Source organism: Lipotes vexillifer, unplaced genomic scaffold (genome assembly GCF_000442215.2).
Source record: "Lipotes vexillifer unplaced genomic scaffold, Lipotes_vexillifer_v1.1 scaffold31, whole genome shotgun sequence".
NCBI lineage: Eukaryota > Metazoa > Chordata > Mammalia > Artiodactyla > Lipotidae > Lipotes > Lipotes vexillifer.
In genome coordinates this window covers 2060292-2073120 of record NW_006792454.1, presented here as the reverse complement: position 1 = coordinate 2073120, position 12829 = coordinate 2060292, and the positions used below count along the sequence as shown (strand labels likewise).

The 12829-nt window shown below is 34.3% G+C and overlaps 1 protein-coding gene across 6 annotated transcripts in view; it reads left to right on the top strand.

Annotated features, from left to right (window-relative positions):
* NFIB (nuclear factor I B) overlaps nt 1-12829 on the top strand; it is a 452552-nt gene that overhangs the window by 418665 nt on the left and 21058 nt on the right. For 2 of the 6 annotated variants that reach the window (XM_007465640.1, XM_007465641.1), the window contains exons 10-11: nt 8-124; nt 3213-3295. The exons of 3 other annotated variants lie outside the window; for them this stretch is intronic. In XM_007465640.1, coding sequence (XP_007465702.1) covers nt 8-124; nt 3213-3295 — 200 coding nt within the window. Of the gene's footprint in view, nt 1-7; nt 152-3212; nt 3296-12829 lie in introns of all 6 variants that reach the window. One more of the 6 variants, XM_007465639.1, reaches the window with a different exon arrangement.

Here is a 12829-nt window from a genome sequence, read left to right as displayed (position 1 = left end):
CAAGTATTAGGGAAAGTGCCTGGCCATTTCACTCCTGTCTTGGCACCCTCTCCCCATCCCAGTGCAGTGCGACCTGTGACCCTGACCATGACAGATACTAAACCCATCACTACATCCACTGAAGGTGAGGCAGCTTCACCTACAGCAACCAGTAAGTATTTCTGTAGGAAATGAGAAATGTCCATCAAAGGCGCCGTTGGATATCTGATCCAAGGTGGAAAACACGGCAACTTTTCCAGCTACCCAACCCGATGGAGATTTCTCATTTATGTGGAACCAGCAGGCATGAATGTGGCCTGGCTCTCACAAGCTCTCTCTTATCAAATTTCACTGAGTGCATCCTATTTGAAAAGGGAGAAGCTTATTTGTTCGAGTAAATAGCTATAACATAAATAATAAGTCATGCCTGCTTGTTCAAGGTATACATTGAAAATGCACTGAATAACATAACAGTGTACAAGGTTTTTATATCACCCGAAGAGAGATTAGGTAATTGTTAGTTATTGGAGCATTCCTATAGAAATTAAGCCCCTTCCCAAGGCAGGCTGAATCAGTACCTCTGTAGGATAATTGCATGTTTACATCACTGCAGGTTATGTCATTGTGAGAAACAGTCACACAATGTTGGGTGGAGAAAACATTTCAGAGCTTAGTATTAGGCACATGTAAGCTACCTGCACTTTCATTGTCTGCAACTTTTAAAAAAACTTTTTGATTTAGCCTATTATGGTGCGTCAGGTATTATGATTTTTAGCATGGCCATAACATTTTAAATGTCAGAGATTTAGCCAGTGAATTTACATAGCACATACCAGTAACCCAAATGACTCCTTGGCTTCTTTGTACAGAGTACTCATAAGTACACAGGAGTTATTACACAGTTTTTCAATTGGCTTCGCCCAAACTGCCAGCTTTTTAGAACTGGAGCTGGTGTGCACAGGTTGGTAAAGTGGAATGATAAAATTCCAGTCAGGAGGAATTAGCATGCTTCTCATCAATTATACTTATATCTTAAATCCAGAGCTTCTACTTTCATTTTTAGAACAAGAAAATCCCTATGCTCTGGAAATTCCTGTGTGAAATTACAGAGATTTAGAAGTACCACTGGTTCTTTCTTTCTTGGCCATTGGAAAGTACTCTTTTTTTGTGGCCTCTGAAAGACTAGGAAGGAACCCTACAAGAAAAACAGACAATACTTGGAGTGTACAGTGAACTCAGCATTTCTTTCTCAAAATTCATGAGGCCCCATCAAATAATAAAACCATACAAGCTTGTAATTCCCATCAGTAATCATTAATTCTCAGTAACTGGTTTGTTGATAGAGGGTCCTACACTAGTGAACACTTCCCTGAATGCACAGATGGATGAGACCCAGTCAAGGAAGAATAGGAATCCTTTGTGCTACAGGTTAGCTATGTACATTACAGTCACTAAAATGCTACATCCAAATTTTAAAAGTGGGTACCTTGGGCATCTTTGAGCAAACAAAGTCAAGAATTTAAATAAAAGCAAATAGAAAACAAAGATTTTTAAGTAGTTGGAAGTTCCAGAAACTTCTGGTACCTACTCTTATACTGACATTACTAGATTACATTCAAGGGAAGATCAGACCGAAACGATCACAGCTCACCTATGGGAGTACTGTCAGCCTGTTTGTTAATGAATTGTTCTTATACTCACGTACAGGTTGATCAAAAAGAGATCTTATTTGACTTATAAAATCATAAAATATTCAAAGGAATGTTTTGGTTGTATAAAGATGGCTGCATCAGTCCATTTTCCACTCTAGCACAAAAACGATATAGTGAGTCGTTTTTCTTTCCTATAAACAAGAGTTGTCACTTCACCTCCCCAGGCGCCACTGATGAGAAATTAGCCATTGAATTCATAAATCAGAAAAATTAAGGAAAACACAGAGGCCAAGGAAACCTCTTTCTCGTGGTTGAAAAGAAAGAATAGCACAGACTTGGTGCCCACTCTCTAAGGGTGAGGCTCTTCTTCAATGGTGTGTGTTGAATTCCAGAGGTCTGGAGACTGAATAGGGGACACTGGCTGCTTAGGGCTGCTCTTGAGTGAGCCCTTCATTCAGGAATAACTAAAAGGTGAATTGTGAGCATCTTCACTGTTTGAAAAAGTTGACCTGAAAAAGCCTCAACGGGCCAAATGAACATGGCAGAATTAATGTATTCGTTTTAAAAATGCCTTTTAAGAATTAATGTCTGGATTCCTCATTAATCTGATGGTTTTAAACCAAATATTATAGCTTTCTTCAGACCTATAGATGTAACATAAATGATGAAAATTTACTTTTTCTGTTTATTCTGACATGGAACAATGGGATTGCTTAGTGCTGGGAAGATACATTAGTCCTTTCCTTTGTGAAAAGGAACAAACATCTTTAGGACTAGGGAGATGTTTTCTTTGAAAAATTCGCTCTGCACCAAAAAGTACCTGTACAAAAAGTACTTGCAAGGTGATACCGTAATAATTTAAGGAGTATTCACCATATGTCAGCTCCCTCTCTGGACCAATCACAAAAAATTGACTTTTTGTGCTTCTGGAAAAGAAATGAGTTTTTTCAGAAACATTTCTATCAAACTTAAGGGCATTTTCACATTAAATAAAATACTGAGCTAATTCATTCTGTATGATATAATAAAATAGCCTTCTCCTTTATGTTAATAATGTTAGATATTCTTTTTAGTAAGACTTTTCAGTAAGACATTTTTCATCCTATATCATCAAGCACATCTGCTTAAATCCCATCATTTAAAGCTTTCACTTTTTCCTGACAGACTTTCAGTCTGCTTTTACATTTAGAATCACAGACCATCATTGATTATCCCATTATTAGACAACCAGTATCTTGTAAGGAGGTACATCTAGGAAAGGGACCCTTCTATTTAGCCAGTCCTTGGTACTCCTGCAAGACTGTAACCAGAGCCTGTGTGAGATGCCCACACCAAAGGATGGGATATGGTTACTGGATAGATTTTTTGGGAGGGGGATAAACCAGTCAACTTGAGGTCAATTGTCATTTATATCAGTGGTATTCACTCACACGAAAGAGAAGAGAAAGACATTGTGTTTTGTTTTTGTTTTTGTTTTTTTTTTGGTTGCAAGTCCCACTTCTCTGGGTTTCTTTTGCGTGGACAGGGTGTTCATTTGATAGTTCGCAATTTTTATCTTTGTTTTTGTTCTTCCTTAATCAGCCTACACAGCCTCAGGCACATCTCAAGCCAATCGATATGTGGGACTAAGCCCAAGAGACCCATCCTTCCTACATCAGCAACAGGTGGGCAAGTTTCACCCAGGTGTGATGGTGTAGCCACGCTTTTGCATTGGTGCTTTTTCTCCATGCTGCCTCTCAGATCTTGACTCAGAATGGGGCTCACGGGGCTTCTGAGAAAGAAATTGATCATCTCATTTTCCAAAATATCTTCTCATTTATCCATTGTTTCTCGCCTCTCTAAACAGGGTGTCTCAAATTGGCTCAAGACCTTTTCCTTCTCTGTAGCATATTTCATAACATCCATGAATGAACAGTGTTTCAGCCAGAGTATTTTCCTGTTTTACTGGCTATTGAGAGCTTACCAGCCTATACCTTCCAAAGACAAAAATTGTCAATTGATTTAAAAGTCAATTAAAGTAGGAGCACTACACAATTCACAATTTGTGTTTTTTTGAGCTCTTTCATATTTTCCAGATGTTTTACTCCTCATTTTGGTATTTCAGTCCAAGAAGATGAGTTTTGAAGCTAAAATCTCAGGCGACGCATCCTTCTTATTTTAATAGCTTTAAATTGGTTTACTGATTTCAGATGTGATAAAACACTTTTTTTTGGTTCTGCTTTCTTACATCATTTATGTTTCAAGTAGCATTTTAAATTTCACATCTCATTAATGCTGTAAATTTAATGCAAATGAAGTGTTTACCCAAACTGTGAAAATATATAGCCAGGATTAATGGTAGCTTATAAACAAATTAGCCATAGTCAAAAGCGTGGACCATACAAATACAGAAATCCCACGATTCTAGTTACGGGATGACAGAAATCATTCTAAACACTTCCAAATTTAAATATATTTTATGATGCATATGTTTGCTGCTCTCAAGTTTTGATAGCAGAGCAGTTTGAAATTAACACTGTGCAAAATATTGCATAGGGAAAAATGTCTATAATGAATTAGAAAGAGCTGGTATTAATGAGCTTGCTCTTCATTTATAAGTTGTATGTGCAACTGAGTTTTTACAGATGTAGCGAGCCTGCGCAGGTACTCATGCCAGCTTCTTTTGTTCTAGACTTGTCCACCTAGTTTATGCTTATCATGCCTATCTGTGTCTCATGTGGAACTTTTAAGTCCTGCCCAGTTGCAGGCCAAGGTGGCAGACTGCTTATATTAAAGGTCACCACATGCAGAGTTCAGAGAAAATCGTAAAGATGATAGCTTATTCAAGATACTTGATGTTTTGCCAGGTTTAAAAAAGAGCAAAACAAAACAAAACAAAAGAGTGAGAGCTAACTGAAAACATCTGTACACAGTTATGAAAATACCAAATAATAATTAGTGGTTTTGCCAGCCATTGGCTTTTCAACATAATTTTCTGAAATGTTGCTTTTTTTCACCTCTAAAATTGCTATAATATGAAATATGCTATAATTACTATAATATGGTTCTATTTGACAAATGTATATGTTCCTTGTGTTTTTTAAAAACATATGCAGGATTCATAGGTTTAGAAACTTATTCTCTTACAAATCATTTCACATATTTTCAGAAATATTCTTGTCATGAGACTTGCATTCTTAATGACATGTCTCTAGTTTTCAGTTAACTTTGAATTCATAGAATCATGCCTCTGTTATTTAAACCTTTAGCCCAAACACATTTAGAATATTATAACCACTTTCATGTATTTAGAAGCAATCTTCCCAACCTCCTGTCCTAACCTAAGGCAGCTTTAAGTTTTTAATTTATAACTTATGACTGTCATTAGAGCCTCATGTAATTATGATCACAAAAATTGATTATATAAAACTTATTTCTTCTTTCACATGTCCAAGGATAAATCAAGAAAACTTAACAAGCATCAGGAAAATACTAGTCTTAACGTAGATAGAGTTCTGAGCACATTTTAACTGAAAAAAAAAAAAAAAAAAAAAACCTAAAAGTTGAGAATTATGTTTTATTCAGCAGACATACTGTGGACGATATATATATATATATATGAGTTCTAGAGCTACAAACTTTTTCATCAAAGGCTGCCACTTGTTATTTAAGTAGACAATGTCAAGTGAAGACCTCTTACAATATAAATATGATTAGATGGGTCAAATATGGTGTACATTTATGTAGTATATAATGTGTATTGATCTTTGAAAGAAAAATTATATAAGCTTCATAATGAAAAATATAATGTTCAGTTTTAAGTGCCATACAGACAGATAATTTGTCCTCTGTATAATGAAAGAATTAGTGCTACTTTTTGAATTGAAGAAGCCTTATGTGCCAATTCATAATAAGCTACAATTTGAGGCATGCAGAAAATGAGTGTATGTGCGTATCATACTATACACGTATATTACTAAACTAAGGCTCTAGTTAAAAGCTTTCAATTACTTTAATCCTTTCAAATTTTAACAGAATCCTAGAGATGAAGTTTTATGTTTACTGTCCAGGAACAGAGGGACAGAAACAGTTTAAATGACTTCAGTAGAGTAAAGGTTATTCTTTCGTACAGCAGAAATGAGATTGATTTACTGTGTCCTTTCATTACTTTCCAAAGATTTAAAAGAGACCACTCTTCTAGCAGCAGGTTTTAAATGCATTTGGTTTAAAGTACTCAGTGATGAATGGAAAGAAAAATCAAGGGGTACATGAAATAAAGGTAATCAATCATTTTATATTAGCTAGGAGAAGTTCAAAATTAGAAAGGCAATGGTTTTAGTCTGAGAGAGTTCTTTTAAACATTCCCCTTAGCTTTTAATATACATGACCCCTTAAGAATAAATATTGTCACCAGGTACATTCTTCAGTTTATTGGCGACTGCTTTATAAAGATTTATCCTTTTACGTTATGAAAAGTATTGATGTGCATTGTTGAGTGCTATTTTTTCTTAGAAAAGAACTTTAATATAGCCTACATAAATTAGAGATAACAATAAATTTAAAATTGTTGAATAATTTTGACTGTCTTATAAATAATCTTTCCACACAATGACACTAAAGCAGAGCTTTCAATATAATTATTCCTAACACACAAGGACACTGACTTCTTAAATTAAGATGGGAAATATTAAAATTAACCCTGTACTCCACTGGTAAGAGTAATACATTCATTTTGGCAAATCTGAATACTAAAAGCATAAGCTTTTATAACCATTAACTTGGTATACATGCATTTGTTATTAGTAATTATACATCACTGTGCTCCTTTTTATAATGGTTATTACTGATCATTACTGGTTGCTAACTGCCTTGAAATATAGTTTTTCTGACACAGGAATTCCACTACCATTCTAAATGTGATATCTCATTTGAATCTGAAAAATAAAATCACATAATCTTGAAGAATATTTCAAAAATGATTTCTTTAAAACTATTGATTATTTTCCATTAAAAACAGTCCTCTAATTAGTCATAATAATCAGCTCATGCCAGCTGATCAGAACTTTAAAGTTTCCCTTTATCTCTTAACTCAATCTTGAGTGTTTTTCAAGGTCTGGAACTAGACTGTCTTTGAGATGATTGGCTTATTTAATGCATTCACTATTGGCATGGGGGAAATCTTAAAATCAGAACTTCAATTGGAACTTCATTCTTTAACTTTTCTATTGGACGATGGTGTGGTGGCTTGAAGAACTTGTGGGTTTTTGGCAAACCGAACTCTTTAGTCTCTGCTGAGAAATGTCTTTTTATGATTTGGAACTTTTTCAGAAGTGTCAAGGACCTCCTCTCTGGCTTAACTTCACAGAAGTTTAGTAAAATGCGGTGTTTCCTTTCCTCCTTATACTTCCTGAACACACTGTGCACATTCATTATGATAGGCAATGAAGAAACCACACTTCCTAAATTTCATCTCCCCAAGAATATCGGAATTATATAGCAGAGTATTGGGTATTGCTTAGAAAATACAGAAATTTTTGTATAATCCAGTCTAACAATTTTAGTATAAACGGCAAATATGAGACAGCTTACTTGAATTAGCACCAATTTCATATCTGATCAGCTTCATAATGAATTTGCTAAATTACAGGCCTTCTTTCTTTGTAGTCATAGAAGGTTTGGTAATATAAAAAGGTCTAGTTAATTTGATCACCGTTATACTAGAGTGTAAGGCCATGATAAAAGTATAAATCCTTACTGTTATACATCAGTACAACATATTTAAAAAACCCTTATTGCAAGTTGGAAAAAAAGTTTGTAGCTAAGAAGCTTCTTGTTTGGAAATAAAAGATTACTATTCGAAGTAATTCGATTGCTATTCATATCAATTACTATTGATTACTATTCAAATATTATTACTATTTGAGTGTCGTGGAGGCAAGGATAATGATCCAGATCTTAGGTGTTTCCCCTTGGGCAGATTTTTGAGGGAAACTAGATGGTCCCCATGCTTGTTTTTCTGAAACTCATTGAGCTGGGCTAAGGTACATATTAACCTTTGATATAGATTTGAGATTTGAGATGGAGCAAATGGGTGGTCACTTTTGCCTTCCCTGAGACAACAAAGTCAAGTCAGCTCTAGTTTATAAAATACAAAGCTTATTTTCATAATCTCAAAATTATAATCTCCTGACTATATATGCTACTTATTATTAGAGCTAATGAATCAATGGGCTGATCAACTCAAGTCCTTGCATTACTTCTCAGAGTTGCATGGATTTTACTGGTGCCCGGACTTCTGCATGTTACATCTCTTGCATGATTGTATGATGCTCTTATTTCAGTTTCAGTCACTGGGCTACTTTCTATGAAAATGTTTTCAACACTTTTCTTGATAAAAATTTGAAACGACTTTTCATGACACTAAAAATTTCTGTTACACCCAATGGCCTTTTTAAGACGCCGCCTCTGTACGATTTTATTTTTGTTTATCTAAGGTATTCATTGAAATCCCTTTATAATATTTGTCCTGACAAATGGCAAAGCCAAAGCTAGGTACGTTAAAACCACTGGCAAGGTAGTCTTTTATTAAAGGCAAGCAATTGAAAGGCCACAAGTAGACTATCAACAAACTTTTCAATAAAGTCAGGAAACAGGCTATCAACACTTGGGCTGTTCTTATTGTGTCTGTTATCATAATTGACAGCTTGACGTAAAACCCTATCACATGAATTCTGGGTAGGTATGTAAATGGATAAGAGGTCACCTTTCACATATGCTAGCTGGAAAGGAAACACATTTAAAGGAAGTTTCACTCAAAATAATGGCTATGCAAATGTTTAGCTTTTTGGCTAGTTCTTAAAATAAAAAAAATAAAATAAAAAACCTTCCAAAGTCTGTCTTTTATCATTCATTCATTCACTTACTTTTATTGGGTATCAAAGGCTAATATCCAGATAAATTATTCTGGATAACATAAAAATAAAATTGTTTACTGTAACCTTAAGTTTCAGTCAATGCAATCACAAGGGAGACAATTTTCTTTTCTGAAATTTTTAACTTCAGAAGGTCTAAGCAGAATCAGGGAAATAAAGGAAGTTATGAAGAGTTATAATTATAGACATTTTAGCCTTAAATATTCTTGAGCTGCACATGAAAAGTAGGGTGGGAAAAGAATAATGACAGGCAAACTTGTGTCGTGGGAGAGGAACAGGGACTAGGAGTCAGGAGGTGTGGCTTTAGTGACATGACAGGACATGTCTAACCTTGGACAGGCCTTTAAACCTTTCTGTCCTGTTCTTATCTTGGAAAGGAAAATGAAGAGGTTGAACTACATGATCTCCAAGTTCCCCTGAAATCTTACAGTTTACAGATGAAAGTAGCCTCCATTTAAAAATTTAAAAAAAAAAAAAAAACTTTTCATTTTCTAGTTCTTATGACTTATGGTCAGTAGTGTTTATTTAGTTCATGAACTGTGCGTACCCATTTAACTTAATCCTACCGTGTTTATTAAATATCAAGAAGCACGGTTTTCAGAAATTGATATTAGATGTAACTTTAAGGTACCAGGATGACCTTGAATATCTTTTTCATTTTTATATGTTTACACGCTCCACCTGTATCACAATTTTATCTTGACCATTTTGTTTGTTCAGTAGAGCTACATCCTTTTCATTCAGAGGCCATTTTATTTGCTCTCTGGTAGGTGATTAATAAAATAAAAATCAACTAATCTAAGAGTTAAGAGGAAAATATGAATCCTGAAGGATTAATCTTTTTAATCACCCCACCCCCAAAAGCACCCCCACCCCCAAAAAATCTGTTTCTTTGGGGGCTATCTGGAGAAACCTAAAAGAACATAAAACACACCTTTCAAGATATTCCCTTGAGGGTCCCTGGAAGCTTAAAAAAAAGAAAAGCAAAAAGATAAATTTACCTGTGTTGATTATTCTGTTTACCGTTTAATGGTTTATTGGTTCAAGGGAAAGCTGTTGTCATCATAAGGGACTGTTAGTACTGTTTGCTGAGTCCAGCAAAGTAGAACATTTTCTTACCTTCTTTCTTTTGTTCCCAAAGCTAATTGTAAGGCATTTAACAAAAGCCCGTGTTAATAACAATGGAGGACCGTCATGTGAATAAACAAACTCTTATTCTGAAATCACAGGCAATGTTGATTCTACCTGCATGAATATTTGAGTGTCGTGTAGGCTATTCATATCAATTACTATTGATTACTATTCAAATAGTATTACTATTTGAATGTCGTGTAGGCAAGGATAATGATCCAGATCTTAGGTGTTTCCCCTTGGGCAGATTTTTGAGGCAAACTAGATGGTCCCCATGCTTGTTTTTCTGAAACTCAGTGAGTTGGGCTAAGAACAAGGTTCTCATTCCAGAGATTTTAGGGACATCATCTTAAGAACATATGCAGTGAAAACTTTACCCTCACTTCTTTCTTAGTTTGGATTTTTTCAACCCCATCCCTTCACTCATAGCTTTTTTGAAGGAGAATCTTAAACTTCCTTACCTCACCTTCTGTTTGCTTTTGGAAATCTGGGCATAATTGTTTTAATATAAAATTTACCTTAATTTTCTAGACAGTCTTATGTCATGTTTGTGGATGCACATAAATTAAAGAATTAAAATTATTTATATGTGTGCATTTCTGTGAGGATGTGCATATGATCAGATCTGGCAAAGAGTCTGTATTGTTACAAATGTACGAGTTGCTACAAACACAACTTTAACAAACTAAATTTCTAAACTACTTTGCCCCTGGTGTTTTAAACTTGATTACTATAGGGGGAAAAAGTATCTCCCTAGTTTTTGAGGAAAAATACTTGGAAAAATCACTAGGGCGTTGTTGAAGCTTGGCAGAAAATTTTTATGTTAATGAAAGGCATGTATTTATGTACCACTTAAACTTAAAGATTTAAAATTTAATTTAAAAAAAGAATTGATAGCTAAATTACATAACACCTACCCTCTCACAGGACAGAAATTGAGGAATCACTACCCTAAAGTTAAATAAGATTATCACCTATTATTTTAAACATTTAAAGTCTAAAGTAAAATCTGTTTTGGTTAGGAATTCTGAATTATGCTAATACCAAGAATATTTAACATGTTCCAAAAAGAAGCTTAAATACACTTAACCTTTCATCACCTGAGAATCTGTTCAAAATTTGTTGAGTCAGGACTATCTTATTCAAACAAGATTCTTAGGAATTGATTTTATTAGGAATTAGTATCATGGAAATTTTCAGTGAATATACAGTTTCTATTTTAATTGTTTATTGTTTCCCCTGCCCACACGATCACCTTTAAAATTTTGCTTAATCAAGAGGTTAATTATTAATTCAAAGGCTCTTAGTCAAGTAACCTGGTTAAGTAAGTTATAACATATAAGCAGGTATAAGTACTTCTCCTCAGAAACTTTTGGAAATGTTGATAATCCAGTTACACAATCTAAATAGCTAAATAAATTTAAATTTTATTTTATATTTTCAGTAACTGAAAGGAAATTAATTCAATACTAATTGATATCCTGCCCATTTCTTTGGCATGTAGATTGTTAAATATACTCAGTGATCATTTTTTGTGTATTTAAGCATAATTATCTGTTTGGGAGAAGATATTTTGATCATATGTACCTTAAGTATGGTTGAAAATGAATAGTTGTAGTCAGGTTTCATCCCTTTGAGACTACTGTTAGGAGAGAAATTCCAAAAGTATGTTGATTTTAAGTGTTCAATGGGTGGCCAAAGACAGCCCTCTTGACATTTTGGAGGGATGATTAACAAAGAAACAAACAAAAAATCAGCAACATGAACAACAAAAAACTAACTGATGTACATATGCATTCTTCCAAGGAGACAACAGTGTCCCCAGTTGTCTGGGAGACAACAAGCCAATCAGTGAGTGATATTTAGGTCACCTGGCTTTGTGAAAATAGCTTTTCTTTATGAAAATTTCTCCAATATAACCTGAGAGGCTCATAGAAACTAACCTGAAATTAATTATTAGCAGAATTAACATGTGCTCTGCCTAGAGCTCTGCTCTACTCTGCCTCCCTTCTTCAGAATGTTTACTTGACTCAAAACTAGGACTAGAGCAGAATCTATGAGTGGTCCTTAAGGTAATCTTTATACGAAGCCAAGCTTCCTGAACTGTTTTTAGATTGTTTTCATAGTATTGCTTGAAAAGAATATACTTTGAAGGAGCCAACTGACTACTGTTAGTGAAGAAATAATTTTTCAAATTGCCCCATCACATTGCATTTCTGATTAGATGCTCCATTTTGAGCACTTTTAAAAAATCTTGCCATAAAATTTTCTCCTTTATGCAAGCATTGAGGTCCATTTTAAGAATATTTTTCATTCTAATTTAATTTCTTTACTGATTTATGGCTTATTTATGACATATATTCTAAGCAAAATCTACATATCTTTCAACCTATCTGTCTACATTAAGGGAATTTTTTTCAGCTTTTTAATTAGTTAATTAATTGATTAATTAATTTTCAGTTCTTTAATTTATAAAATTACTTTTACCTGAAATAGCAGTATAATTAAAATACATGTTTGGGGAATTTTAGGTGGTGTTTTTGGAGCCTCATAGATCTGTAGAAAAATGAGCAAAACCAAATATTCTGAAACTCCAGAATCACTATTACCTAGAGTGTATAGAAACTAGAGTCTAAAAGGAAAAGATTCTTAATAGCCAATTTTTTTTTTTAGCCATAACGTTATCAGAAAGGATTAAAATAACTTATCATGAGTTTAAAGGGACTTTGGCTCCAATCATCATCTTCTAGAAATTCTTACTGAAAAGCAGCAAACAAGGTTTAGTGGACTGCTTTGAATAAGTCATCTTTTCAATGCAAGATTCAGTTAATTTACAGCATAGCTCTCTACAGATTAAAAACCATGATTTTCTAGTGTGTTTTTTCCCCCCAAAGCCAGATAAGTTTACTTTCTTAAGGATAAAAATAAGCAATATATCTTTTCAATAAATCTGCTAGCACTGTAGGGCAGCTGTTAACCAAACAGAGCTGGATAGGGTTACTGGAACAACCTCTGAAGGGCAGAGCTGATGATTTGGAGATCTGGGAAGAATTCGTTTCAGCTTGTATTCAGCGCATTCCTCACTCTATTCAGATGTGGTAAAGTATTTCCAATGCCATTACTCTGAGTTTAAAATAAAAGTAGAAACTCTTATCG